This window comes from Pogona vitticeps, chromosome 6 (genome assembly GCF_051106095.1).
Source record: "Pogona vitticeps strain Pit_001003342236 chromosome 6, PviZW2.1, whole genome shotgun sequence".
Lineage (NCBI taxonomy): Eukaryota > Metazoa > Chordata > Lepidosauria > Squamata > Agamidae > Pogona > Pogona vitticeps.
This window is the reverse complement of record NC_135788.1, coordinates 83156659-83171424: the sequence shown is the minus strand read 5'-3', so window position 1 is coordinate 83171424 and position 14766 is coordinate 83156659. Positions and strand designations below refer to the sequence as shown.

Here is a 14766-nt window from a genome sequence, read left to right as displayed (position 1 = left end):
TTTATGTGGTTTACATTGTGACTGGTATATTATGTAAATAGTGAGATGGTATGGTCATTCTCAAAATGTACTTAAATACATGAGATCTGCAAGTGGATCTGTTTGCAGCCACCTTTTGATCCATAAAGTGCATAGAAAAGAGAGAAATATACGTGAGTAATCATAACTGTTGGTGCTGCTGAAGAAGGAACTGTCCTTGACACAGATGTTGCCCCCTTCCGAAAACTTCTGTTTAATATAACGTTGTTGTTTTGTTTTGTTTTTTGAGAGAAAACTGATATTTTGTCAACCATTTTGTAGGTATTGTCAGTATGGATTCTCCATATAGTTCTGTAACACCTCCTTCTACACATTTGGGTAACTTTGCCTCAAACCTCTCAAGCGGTCAAGTGTATGCTCCAGGAACACCTCTTGGTGGAGCGCCAGCAGCTGCTAATTTTAATAGACAGCATTTCTCCCCACTCAACTTATTGCCTCCATGTTCCTCTGCATCAAATGGTGAGTTGTCACCACAACTACACATATTCATTCTATTATAGCAGTGGAGTCACAGCTTAGAAGAACTACTCTTTTTTTGGACTAGAGCTTCTAGAATCTCTAGCCAATGTGGGCATAGGCTGGAGATTCTGGAAGTTGTAGTTCAAAAGGTAACCGTTCCAAGTTGTGAATGTAATTTATGATATTCCAAACATTGTATTATATTTCCAGGATTGGATGCCAGAGGCAACAGTGGCATGGGTATGCATGTGTCCCTTTTTGGTAGATCTACACCACTTTGATTGGGTTGTTTTTAACTAACAAGTTAACTTAGATGTCTGCATTATGTCCAGTTATTTCTAGCATTCAAATGTGAAAATCAGTAATTGTGATAACCAGACATTTATTATTCTGTTTGTTTTATTTATTTCTTCGACTTTTATATCACCTATTTGGCTGCAAGGCCACTCTGGGCAGTGTACAATATAATAAAACAAAACCATAAAACAATAACACCAACTTTTAAAAAACCTAGACATAATAGTTATACAAAAATCGGGATCAAAATTACAATATACCATTACAATAAACAAAACAACAGGATCACAAACATAAATACAAGCAAAACAAAAACAAAAAAGAATAATTAACAGGAAAGATGGCAGAGCAATAATAAATGTTGAGACTGCCACTGCATTATCATGATGTATTCTCTGGAAAAGACTGTCTGAAAAGCCATGTCTTAAGAGATCATTTGAAAGTTCTGAGTGAAGGGGCCAGGCGGATTTTGGGTGAGATGTTTTTCAAGAGGTAGGGAGCAACCACCAAGAAGGCCCGATTTCTAGTCTTCTCTTTCCGGGCCTCTCTCAGGGTCAGTGTTCTCAAGCGCCTAGGCTAGGAAGATTGGGTAAATTGGGCAGATCTCATTGGGAGGAGCCATTCTGTCAGGTATCAAGGTCCCAAACCACTTAGGGTTTGTATGTCAAGGTCATCATCTTGAAGCTGGCATGGAAATGGACAGGTAGCCAGTGCAAGGCGGCCAGTGTAGGGGATATGTGTTATTTCTTCACTCAACAATCTGGTCGCCATATTCTGGACCTGCTGGAATGTCTGTAGCCCCATGCAAAGAGCATTGAGCAGTCTAATCATGAGACCACCAGTGCATGGGGCAGCATAGTGAGGGACCCAGTGCCAAGGTAGGGACGCAGTTGGACAATCCGCCTCAGATAGAGAAAGGCCACACAGACCACAGATGTTACTTGGGACTCCATCGCTAGAACTGGGTCCATAAGTACATACAAACTGCAAACTTCATCCTTTGCGGAGAGAGTGGAAGTTCCTATTCTACTTCTCTTATGATCTGTAAAACTATAGGGCTAGAATGCTGCTCATTTGTATGTCCACAGAAAGGCCATTGTGCATGCATTTCCTCCTCTCTGGCACGTTCTTCTTTGTACAATCAGTGGCAGTCTTGCTGCAAATCAGGTGTATCAGTCACATGAAAGATAGCTTGTGGGAGTGGAGAGGGAGGACAATAGGTATGTGATATCCCTTGCCCACATAAGAATATTTTGGCCCATGTTCTGACAGTCCTGCTTGTGGTTTTGCAGCCATTTGCTGATACAAAAAAAGATGCTGGTGGTAGTTTTTAATCTTGCATATGATTTTAAACTGCTTGCTCAGCATACCAATTGTGTCAAACCTGTACTAGGTCAAGCCCTCTTCTAATGAATGCCATGCACTTATTTAAATTACAACATTTAAACAGCCCATCTTATAGAATCTCATGTTGAATGTATATGTGAGAATGGGATCCTCTTGTCTTGAAAACAGTAGGATTTAACGATTTTCATTAACTTGCTTAAATATTTATTATCCTTTAGAGCCACCTGCTCAGCCGGTCTCTGCTGGAGTTAGAGCACCATCTCCAACCCCTTCAGCTGTTTCCCTGGGGTCAGAAAAGCCCAACAGTGTGTCTCAGGATAGAAAAGTTCCTGTCCCAATTGGAACTGAGCGTTCTGCACGTATCAGACAAACTGGAACATCCACACCTTCTGTTATAGGGAGCAACCTTGCCGCTCCAGTGGGTCACAGTGGTATATGGTCATTTGAAGGGATAGGAGGAAATCAAGGTGGTATGTATTGCCTCGCACAAATCTATTTAACTTCTTTCCCTACTGTAAATAACTACAACGTACCATTGGAAGAATTTGTATAACAAAATGCAGTTATTCAGTCTGGAAGTATGTAGAGTTTAAAAGGTGGTGATAATGTTAGGACGCAGTTGAATGTGCATTCAGCATATCCACAGACCTTTGCACTGATCATGTGAACGTTTGCAGGATCCAGAACTGGGGGAGAATTGGAGTTTAGGTTCTCTATGCACATGCTTATCACCTTGTCCTTTCAGAGCAGTACACACTTTCATGCTGAATTCCTGAATGGGGTTTATGGCTCTTTGCATTGCAGTTTGTTAATTGGTTAGTTGATTTAAAGTTCCCTGGTTGAAATCCTTCTTTAAGAGTGCCATTTGTGTTTAATTTCGTCATGAAGTATTAGTTGCAGCACAGTACAACTTTCCTAGTTGGGGAGTGCATGAAAATGAAGTGAAGCCAATCATTCCCTGCACCCACCAGGATCATTTTGATTGTTGTGCCATACATTAGGAATACACATGATCTATCTGGCATTAACTGCTCGTTGTCACAGCTGAATGTTCTGTCCGAAAGTGTGCTGCTAACAGATACGCCCACTTCTTTCTTGCTAGATAAAGTAGATTGGTGTCACAGTGGAATGGGAAACCATATGATTCACAGGCCAATGTCTGACCCAGGTGTATTCTCACAACATCAAGCAATGGAGAGAGATAGCACAGGAATTGTAACTCCTTCCGGTACATTCCATCAGCATGTTCCTGCAGGATACATGGACTTCCCTAAAGTTGGGGTAAGGATCCAAATGTTTTGCTGTGAACTCTCATCAGTTTTTTTAATTGAATTGAAAGTAATTCCTTTTTTGTTTCTGTTTTCTTCTTCTATGCTGCCCCTTTCTGCCATGATAGTGATTTATATTTCTTAATTTTTATTGATTTTTATTTGTATGATACTTTGCTAGTTGCCTTTAGTGACAGAAAGTCAAGAAAAATATTATTAAATGGAATGTGGTTATATAGTAAAACAAACAAACAAACAAAAACGTGTGTCTGTTAAATTCCTGAGTATAGTATCCACCTTTTTCCTTCCCTGGATTTGGCTTTTCTGTCCAGTCTTGATCTTCTCTAGACCTTGCTTCTATCTATGAGCCATCTCCCAGATCAACATATTGTATTACATCTGATCCTGCTGCAATGCTCTTTCCATTGTTTTGTTGGCCCCAGTGTGACTAGAATGTTCCTGTGAAGTTGAGAGAATTAACAAGAATCAGTTGCATTTGTGGTCCTGAAATTTTTTCTTGCTCACTACTATAACTAAGCCCAGGATCATATTTTGAATGTCTTCTGAGCCACACTATCTTGGCCACCTTTGCTACATATACAGGGGCAACTTTGAAGTGGAATGTCAACAGCTTTGTACCCTGATTTTATAGTAACTCAAACTTCTGGCAAGTAGATTTTGAAAAACAAAATACTTCAGAGAAGTAACAAATTCCTTTGGCATTCTAATGAAATATGCTGACTTTAGAATTATTGAATTAAAATGTATGTATTTAAAAATTAACAGACTAATAGCTCCGTGGTTTAGGTATTTGGGTGTGGAGCCAGAGGCAGGGAATTTGATCCCCCTCTGTGCCTCCTCGACAGGGGGTAGACTCGATGATCCATCAGATCCCTTCGAGCTCTGCAGTTCTAAGATGGTGATTATGATTATGATTATTACTATTGCTGGAATATATATATACACAATATTTGAATAATCACTTATCTTCCTCCCAAATAGGGCATGCCTTTCTCAGTGTATGGGAATGCAATGATTCCTCCTGTTGCACCCATTGCGGATGGTACTGGAGGACCTATATTCAACGGACCTCATGCTGCTGATCCATCTTGGAACTCATTAATAAAGATGGTTTCAAATTCTACAGAGAATAACGGCCCTCAGACAGTAGGTCCTCGCGTTGCACTGTGTTTTTTGTTTGTTTGTTTTGTTTTTTGTTTTTTTGACATATTTGATGTACTGATGACATGAAATTGATAATTACTGTATCGTTCCCTTTAGTGCTTGCTGGGAATACCACCATATAGGAATAGGCAAACTTGTCTTTTCGAAATGTTTTGTATACAGTACTCCTATAACTATTTGTTAACTATTAGCCATGCTGGCTGGGGCAGATGGGAATTGTAGTCCAGTATATCTGGAGAGTGCTAGATTACCGAACCCCGACCATAGCTTTTTCCTAAACTAACCTGATCTTTCTGTAAATCTTCAGCCATGTCCCAGCCATCTAATTTTATGGGTTTACCTCATTATCTAAGGCAGTGGTTCTTAACCTTTGTTACTCGGATGTTTTTGAACTGCAACTCCCAGAAACCCCAGCCAGCACAGTTGGTGGTGAAGGCTTCTGGGAGTTGCAGTCCAGAACTCCTGAGTAACCCAAGGTTAAGAACCAGTGATCTAAGATATGATTCTTAATTTTTCCTGAAAGACTTTGTAACTCTAGTACACAGCCAAAATAACTCCAAATTGTAGATGTAATTTGGGAACAGAAATGGACATTAATTGGCTAGGTATTGTGTGTGTAAACTATCTGTAGCTGAAATATTAGGGTTCATGAGTTGTGACTCTATTCAGTAACTGAAAATACTAAGTATGCATAATTTGATGGTGATAACAGTACTACTCTGACAGAGTTTGGGTCTCTTGTGCTAGTTATGGGAGTGGGTAGAGAGGATCAAAGAAAGAAGAACATAGCAGGAGAGAACAGACATGGAGCTCTGCAGGACAAAACTCTATTCAAAGACTATCTATCTTAATCTTCCAGAGTTCTTACATGGTGAACCCCCACAGGTAGTGGAAGCTCTGTTTCTTCAAACTCAATCTCCTTAAGTACAGGATTAATATCACTGGAAACAGAGGCAGGAGTGGAACATTACTCTCTATCCATGGTGACTATAGATAGATAGGTATTGCCTGAATAGGGCTAAAAAGGTAAAGGTAAAGGTTCCCCTTGACAATTTTTGTCCAGTCATGTTCGACTCTAGGGGGCGGTGCTCATCCCCGTTTCCAAGCCATAGAGCCAGCATTTGTCCGAAGACAATCTTCCGTGGTCACATGGCCAGTGCGACTTAGACATGGAACGCTGTTACCTTCCCACTGAGGTGGTCCCTATTTATCTACTTGCATTTGCATGCTTTCGAACCGCTAGGTTGGCGGGAGCAGGGACAAGCGACAGGAGCTCACTCCGTCGCGTGGATTCAATCTTACAACTGCTTGGTCTTCTGACCCTGCAGCACAGGCTTCTGCGGTTTAGCCCGCAGCACCACCACGTCCCTACCTGAATAGGGCTAGAGAAGCTCAAACATGAGACTTTTAGTGGTCACGCTTCTTTTGCATAATTTTTAAAATAAGCACAATTCATGGGTTGTTTCAAATATTACTTTTATACTGTACAAGTAGAAGCCGCTGTGTGGTGCAGTGGTTGAACAGTAATACTGCCGTGAAAATTCTGCTCATGACCTCAGTTCTGTGCTCAGGTAGCCAACTTGAGGTTGATTCAACCTTCCAGGGTTTGTAAATCAACTACCCAATCATTGTGGGTGGGGTAGGAGGGCAGGGTGTAGCCTGCATAATTAAATTGTAAATGGCCCAGAGTGCTTTAAGCCCTATGGAGGGGTAGTACACTTTAGTGGCTAGAGTGTTCTTTCTTCTTAGAGCTGATAGAAGTGATATCCTTATTTCACACAGTGGTGGGGTAGGGAAAATGAAGAATCTTTTGGAAATTAATAATAATAATAATTTATTGTCATTGTAAGTATATACACATACAACGAAATTCACAGACACCCAGAGACCAGACACATGCACACACATAAAATTCCCAAACACTCCCCACCCACTAAAAGTCCCCCACTAAAAATACAAACATCTACACCGCAGGCCAAGTAACACAGTCCAGTTAATTATTCACTACTGGTGGTCTTTAAGCTCATTATTAATTGCAATTATAGCTCTGGGATAAAAACTATTGAGAAAACGTGTGGTCCGAGTCTTAATTGTTCTATATCTTCTGCCAGATGGTAACAGTTCAAAAAAGTTATAAGCAGGATGGGAAGAGTCTCTCAGGATGCTATGTGATTTCCTTAGACAGCGGGATGTGAAGATGTCATCCAGGGTTGGTAGCTGGAGCCCGATGATATTCTGGGCAATTTTAATGGTTCTCTGTAGAGCTTTTTTGTCCGCTACAGAGCTACTCCCAAACCATGCCAGAATGCCATAGGTTAGGACACTCTCAATGGTGCTACGATAGTATGACAGAAGCAAATGCTGAGATAAATTTAACTTGCCGAGCATTCTCAGGAAATACAGCCTCTTCTGTGCCTTCTTCATTAGCATGTTGGCATTTATAGTCCATGAGAGGTCCTCTGAGATGTAAGTACCCAGAAATTTAAAACTACCAACTCTCTCCACTTCCTCACCGTTTATGTACAGTGGTAAATGTACATATCTCTTCCTCCTAAAATCAATTATGAGTTCTTTAGTTTTTTTGATGTTAAGTGTGAGATGATTTTCTTTACACCAAAGTATCAACCTTTGTACTTCCTTTCTATAAGCAGACTCATTGTTCTTATTTATGAGCCCCACCACTGTCGTATCATCCGCAAATTTAATAATTGCATTGGTGTTATACAGTGGGGTGCAATCATGTGTGTACAGGGAATAGAGGAAGGGACTTAGCACGCAGCCCTGGGGAGCTCCTGTACTTAGTACCAGGGTAGAAGAATGGTGAGATCCCATCCTTACTGACTGTGGCCTATCTGTCAGAAAATCCTTTATCCACATGCATATCTCCTGAGGTAATCCCAGGTTGATCATTTTAAAAAACAACCTATTTGGTAGAATGGTATTAAAAGCAGAGCTATAATCCACAAACAACAGCCTCGCATAAGTTCCCTGATGTTCTAAGTGGCTCAATACAGTATGGAGTACAATGGACACAGCATCATCAGTAGATCTATTTTTCCTGTATGCAAATTGCCATGGGTCCAAAGAAGGTGGAAGACTAGCCTTAATGTAATCCAGCACCAATCTCTCAAAACATTTCATAACAACAGATGTTAAAGCTACTGGTCTGTAATCATTGAGAGATACCACAGCTGACTGCTTGGGGACTGGCACTATAATAGATGTCTTCAGGCAAGTGGGGACTGAACACTGCAACAAGGATAGATTGAAAATATCCGTAAAAACTCCAGCTAATTCTGCAGCACAGCCCCTAATAACTCGTCCCATGATTCCATCTGGTCCAGCTGCCTTTCGAACATTAATATTCTGGAAAGCGCGTCTCACATCTGAAATCTGCAGTACTAGTGGTTGTCTGTTGATGGTAGATTCTAGTGATGTATTATAGACAGTAGGTGCTGGAATAATGGTTGTTCCTGTTTCCACCTCAAAACGGCTGAAAAATTGATTTAACTGCTCAGCCAAAAAATCACTGCTGCTACACAGACTGTTTTTGTTACTCTGACCAGTGATTTGTCTTAGGCCGTGCCACACTCGGCGAGTGTCAGAACTTTCAAGGTGTTGTTCAATTCTCTGGCTGTACATAGCTTTGGCATCCTTAATGCCCCTTTTCAGTTTAGCTCTAGCCTCTCTGTACTGTAGTTCATCACCAGAATGAAAAGCAGCATTTCTGGCTTTTAATAAAAGGCGCACTTCTTTATTTAGCCAAGGCTTGTTATTAGAAAACACTCGTACTTGTCTGGTAGTAGTAACAACATTGATGCAGCTTTTGATATAAAACAGTACTGTTGAGGCATAAGTATCAACATTGTCCTCCTCAAACAGTGCCCAATCAGTGCTCCTAAAGCAATCTTGAAGTTGCTCAGATGCATCCACTGGCCACACTTGTATTTCTCTAATTGATGGTCTGATTCTTTTAACAAGAGGTCTGTATGATGGAATCAAAAAAAGAGATATATGATCTGACTGTCCCAAGCTAGGCAATGGCTTCGTCTTATATCCATGTATGATGTTACTATATACCTGATCCAAGGTATTTTCCCCTCTAGTGGGACAGTCCACATACTGATAAAAGTTAGGGAGGACGGTCTTTAAATTGGCTTGATTGAAATCACCTGCTACCACCAGCACTCCATCTGGGTAGGCCTGCTGCTGTTTGCTGATAGCAGTTAACAAACAACTCAAAGCTGTGGTTGTGTTAGCATCAGGAGGTATATATACTGCTGTTATTATAATAACATTAAACTCACGAGGCAGGTAAAAGGGGCGGCATTTCACTGCCAAATACTCCAAATCAGGAGAACAGTGAATGTCCAGTATTTTAACATCTGTGCTCCAATTATCGTTTGTGTAAACACAAACCCCTCCACCTCTGCTCTTCCCAGATTCAACAGATCTGTCTGCTCGATGTACTCTGCGTCCTTGTAGTTCAATTACCTCCCCTGGGATGGAAGAGTCAAGCCATGTCTCTGTAAAGATCATAACGCAACAGTCTCGAATATTTTTCTGTAGGGAGATAGTAAGTTCCAGCTCCTCAATCTTGTTGGGTAGAGATCTAACATTTGAGACAAAAAGACTTGGCAATGCAGGCTTGTGAGGATTTTTGCCTAACCTCACTCGTAGACCGGCCCTGCAACCTCTTTTCTGCTTGCGTTTTCTCCGTGCTCTTTTCTTCCTGACAGGGAGAGCAGTGGGAGTAACCCCCGGATATGCAGGCTGTCTTAAAAGCTCAGCTGGGATGTTGTAAGTTGAGACCGTCGATTCAAAGTTGTAACCTTCTCTGCCAATAGATAATAATTCTTGTCGACTGTAAATTACTTGTGCCTGAGCGTGTAGAGTCCGTAATAAGGGCCGATCTCTGGAATGCCTAGCCGCTGCAAGTGCTTGCGCCGCCATCTTGACCAACTGTCAACTGTCAACCAACTGTCAATTAAGTTGTTTTACTGAAAGTATAGTCAGCCTGTTTTCGATATATGGAGACAGATGGCAGAAAACCATGTTGCAAAGAGATTGTTTTTTCATTTCTTAAAACCTTCTCTCTTCTTCTTCAGGTATGGACTGGAACATGGACACCTCACATGAACAGTGTGCATATGAACCAGCTTGGCTGAGTGGGGATCACTTTTGTTAGCCTGGCAATTTTCTTTGGCTTAGAGGAACGTGCAAACAGAACCAGTTTTCCTCAGCTCTCAGATCATTCTTCGGTTGTGTTGGACTGAAGTATGTAGGCTTTCGCAGAAGAACGTACTAACTGACCCTTTTCTGTGAACATTGTGACTGCCCATTCCCTGCCATCATATGGTTCAACTTAGCCTCTCTTAGTTTCATTTTCTTTCCCATTTGATTATTCTTAATTTTGGACATAACTTTCTGTTGAAACTGTTCTTTGGCTGGTTGGTTTTTAGTACTGTAAGCTGCTTCTGGGCATACACAAAAATTTAGCAAAATTATGTAAACTTGATCCTGAAGTTTTAGAGTGGCAGATAAATGTACAATTGTTTACATAACAGAAATGGCTAAGCAGAAAGTAAATCTTTTCAGTATGTCAGTATAGAGGCTCTACTTTATGTAGACTTTAATGTGACAGATGTACCTTCATATACAGCAGTCTGGATGTTTCCTTCATACATTAAACTATTAATAAGCATTACGTTTTTCTACTTGTGTAATTTTAAATACAGCATTAAATGGGCATTATTTGTGGGTTATCCCCACACCTTTCAGCAGCTACTCACTATTTTGTTTTGTAAGAAGAATATGAAGTCAAAGAAATATTCCACTCTTCCTTTATGAATCTGAAACAACTCAAAATACAAACCTCTAAACCCCTCAGTCTTTAGACATTTTCAAAGCTTTGGCATCATTAGGCGGTACTTCCTTTAGTGCATTTTGAAACTCGGCAAAGATCTAGCTAAAGAAGTTTCTAAAAAGGTGGGTTAACAGATATTGGTGAGTTACATCCTATAGCATAGCCCTCTATGGTCTTGAATTTGTCACATATTTGTTGCCTCATGTTGTTTTATAGTCAGTTACAAAGAAGTATGCATGTCTGGCAACTGCATCTGCTCAAAACTTCACTAACAAAGGTGTCTGAAAAGATTTTATTCAGAAGACACTGGAATATTAAATAATAATAATAAAAACTTCAGTCCTTAAACAAAAGTGTTTAGGGATGGTGTCTTGCAAAATTCCAGCCCACAATATATGAGGTGGGTTACAATATTAGCTGGAATGAAAACATCAGCATTCTAAATTAGGAAGTTCTTGAGCTCCACAGCAGATTTTAGAAGCAGCCGTAGAGCTAATGATACTTTATCATTACTTGAAACCCATCTTATAACAGATATGTCTATGAATGTGTGATATGTATTTTTAAATTTTATAAATCAATCCGTTACTCATGTTTAGTACTGCATGTTAAGATACAAACAGTCCAGTGTCTTTCCTTTGCTAGTTGGAAGAAAAGAACCCTGAAAATCTGTTTATACTTTTGAATTAGCCGTTTCTCATAAAAGAGTTGCAGTGCAATCCTAAACTTGTCTATTTAGATGCAAGTCCAGTTTAGTGGAGCTCATTCTCAGTTGACTACACAATAACAAGCTCAGTGGCTCAACTCAAGACTTAATTGAAATAAACTCTCAGCTTATCTAGACCAGCTCATTTTCTCAACTCCAAAACCAGAGTTCTAAATGTTATCTTACATATAGAACCAGCAAGTAAAATGATTTTCCCAAAAAATTCTTTGACCTGAGATGTTGAAAAGCTTGTGAACACGTATTTCATCTGTGTACATGCCCTCTGTTGGTGCTCTTAAAAATAACAATTGCATTATCACTTACTGTTCTTACTCAAACGTCTGAAATTGGTTGAAGCAAAAGGAATGCCTAACCATATAGCTGTTGGTGAAAAAGAAAACAAATCCAATTTTCAGCACTTTAATGCGTGGGGAAATTATGTTATTCAAATATTTTATGTAACATTTACTACTCTCTTAGTTTATGCCTCTCCACAGCTAACAAGGATTATTTTTGAGCTTTGAAATAATCCTTCAGTGGAATAGATGCTGCTTAATATTTATTACAACCAATAGGTTCAGCTGAGATAAGTTTCTTAGGATGTGGTTTCTTATTAAAGCTATATGTATTTTGTTGACCTGAAAACAAACTGTTGATAGGAGAACAGGTTGGAACACCCCATGTCTTGTTTATGGAATAAGGCTTGTTAAATTAAATATTGGGGGAGGGGTGGGTTGCTGGAAGTCTGTATTAGGAACATTTTTGGAACACTTTTTATATTTCAAATGTAATGCATACATGACCAATAAAGACAAGGAACATGTTCTTTTTGAGACCATCTAGGACATCTCTATTTTTTTAAAAGAAATATATATATACCTATTTGGAATGCATATAGACTTACATCCTTCTTTCTACTACAATTCACCTTTGTTTGAAAAGAGACTTGAATGGGAGAGCTGCTGTCCAATAAACCCAAGCCCGACCCTTTCTTGGGAGTTAGAAATGTAACTGTTCAGAGCCAGGCTGTTGACTTTGTTACTGTCTCTGCAAGATGCCTTGCCATCCTTTTAGAAAAATCTGTTTGAAAACTGAATTGGCTCTTGAATTGTCCAGTTGTACATCTTGGTCTTAAAGCAATAGTAATTGTTTAAAGTAACTCATAGCAAAAGGCTAGATACGAAATAATTCAGCATCAGTTAACTGAGTAACTCTTACAACAAAGGTCCAAAAGATGAGGCTGAGAAACAAGCTACTTGGTGTTTCTGATGAGATCTGAACCAGCAACTTCCAAACAGGATAATCACCTGTTTAAGGTGGATGGGAGGAAAAGAGAATCAGATTAGAAAAGAGACTCAGATTAGAAAATAGTAAAATGCACAAAACTTGCCATTTACAGCTAGGAAGATTAAGGCCAAAGAGATGAGGTCAAAACATGTTAATCCTGAGAGGCAAGGGCTGTGTGGCTAGTTATCAAAGCATTATAAAGAAATGGCCAGTGTTTTATACCACAGAAGCAAAACTGACAAATGCTGTGGTATAAGCAACTTTGCATAATAATCAAATTGTTCTAAAGAATTTGGAGATTCTGGACAAGAAATAAGGCCTTGTAATTAATCAAAAGGTATTCCCTGATAGGTCCAGCTATGTGAAGTCATAATGGTTTAATCACAAATACGGGATCAGGCTAAATTTCAACAAGCATTAACTCCGATTTACCTTGTGACAAATTCCTATTTAAACAAAGAAAGAAAAATGTCATTATTGCAGTTTTAAATAAAAGATGAAATGCAATTCAAGATTTATATCCTCTCTTTCAATCACACTTTATATAACATGACCTTACTGAAAGGCAACCAGAGAGATTTGTTCCTCTGTCATCTGTGTTCAGAGAGAGAACTAGTAAATGCAAGGCAGATGAAATCAGCCTGTTGTTGCTGTTTCATCTCTGGCTGATGGCTGGGACCAAGCTGCTCTTCATCTTGTCCCAGAGTTTCTGGAAGTGAACAGGCTGGAACCTTTTTGTCAGTTTTGGTTTTCTTCCTTTTGTTGGTAGTGGAAACCAGAAGGTCTCCCCTGCCCCATTTCCATATTCTGAGGCAAGGTTAATTTTTAACAATTATCAGTTTAATCGAAAGCAATTTTTAAAAAACTGCTTCCACAATAAGGTTTTCTATCCTCACAGTTGCAAAATACATGAAGGCTTAAACTCAAAGTATCAATAATCAGTTTTATTTGAGCTAACTGGGAAAAAATAGTTCTGTGGTTTAGAGATCGCACACACTAGCAAATTCAGCATAGACGTTGTTTAGTTAGTTATTTCATAGATTTTTACACTGCCCCATTAGTGTGAGGCACTATTCTGGGTTCACAAAAGAGGTAATTGAACAGCAATAACAGTACCGTAAATCAAATAATAAGAATACTAAAATAAAAACAATACTCTCCATTAAAAACATCACTAAGCCAAGACAGCATAAACTTTGCCTGTTATAGGGCAGGCAGGTGAACTGGCAAATTCATGAGATTGCTATCAAAAACTTCAGTGAAGAGCCATCTCTCAAGCAACCTCTTGAAAATAGGCAGAGAGGGGACCAAGCACAGTTTGACCGGGAGGCAGTGCCGCAGCTAAGAAGACCTGACTTCTAGTGGAGGTTTTCCTGGCCTTTTTTGGTGTGGCTAGCCAGAGAAGCTTTCCTTGGGAAAATCTGCTGGCATAGATAGATACCGGGGGAAAATGCTTCGTAACAAGGTCCTAAACTATGGAGGTCTTTACAGATGAGCACCAAAATCTTGAACTTGACCCAGGATATCACAGGTCACCAGTGCTGGAGAGCCAAGACTGAGGAGATGTTAAAATTTACTCACACCCACCACCAGCCTGGCGCCACATTCTGAATCTACTGCAATCTCTGGATTAGTCTCATGGGAAGCCCCAAGAACAAATCCTGCCAAAGTAATTTGATCTCATTTTTTGATCAGGGAACCTCCCTGATAGAGGGAATTTGCAAAGCGTGCTGCTTATACACCGCCCCATAGTGCTTCAAGCACTCTCTGGGCAGTTTACAAGTTAATTATGCAGGCTACACATTGCCCCCCCCCCCCCAGCGAGCTGGGTACTCATTTTACCGACCTCGGAAGGATAGAAGGCTGAGTCAACCTTGAGCCGGCTACCTGGGATTGAACCCCAGGTCATGAGCAGTTTTGGCTGCAGTACAGCAGTTTAACCACTGCGCCACGAGGCGCTGTAGACGTAGTATATCTTGACTTCAGCAAAGCTTTTGACAAAGTGCTCCATGATATCCTGATTAGCAAGCTAACTAGGTGTAGGCTGGATAGATCAAGTGTCAGGTGGATACACCATTGGTTACAGAATAGTACTCAAGAGAGTGATGATTAATGGGTCCTTCTCTAACTGGGAGGAGGTAACAAGTGGGGTAACCCAAGGCTCAGTCCTGGGCCCAGTGCTCTTCAATGTTTTTATTAATAGTGTGGATGAGGGAGTACAGGGAATGCTTGTCGAATTGATGGATGATACAAAATTGAGCGGAATAGCTAATACCCTAGAAGACAGAAACAAAATTCAAAATGATCTTGAT

The 14766-nt window shown here is 40.0% G+C and overlaps 1 protein-coding gene across 8 annotated transcripts in view; it reads left to right on the top strand.

The window, feature by feature from the left end:
* Positions 1-12007, top strand: part of ANKRD17 (ankyrin repeat domain 17) — a 142176-nt gene extending 130169 nt beyond the window's left edge. For all 8 annotated transcript variants that reach the window (XM_073004024.2, XM_078377710.1, XM_073004025.2 and 5 more), the window contains 5 exons: positions 301-498; positions 2361-2612; positions 3245-3423; positions 4413-4577; positions 9704-12007. In XM_073004024.2, coding sequence (XP_072860125.2) covers positions 301-498; positions 2361-2612; positions 3245-3423; positions 4413-4577; positions 9704-9763 — 854 coding nt within the window. In that variant the 3' untranslated portion in view covers positions 9764-12007. The remainder of the gene's footprint in view (positions 1-300; positions 499-2360; positions 2613-3244; positions 3424-4412; positions 4578-9703) is intronic.
* Positions 12008-14766: the final 2759 nt, after the last annotated feature.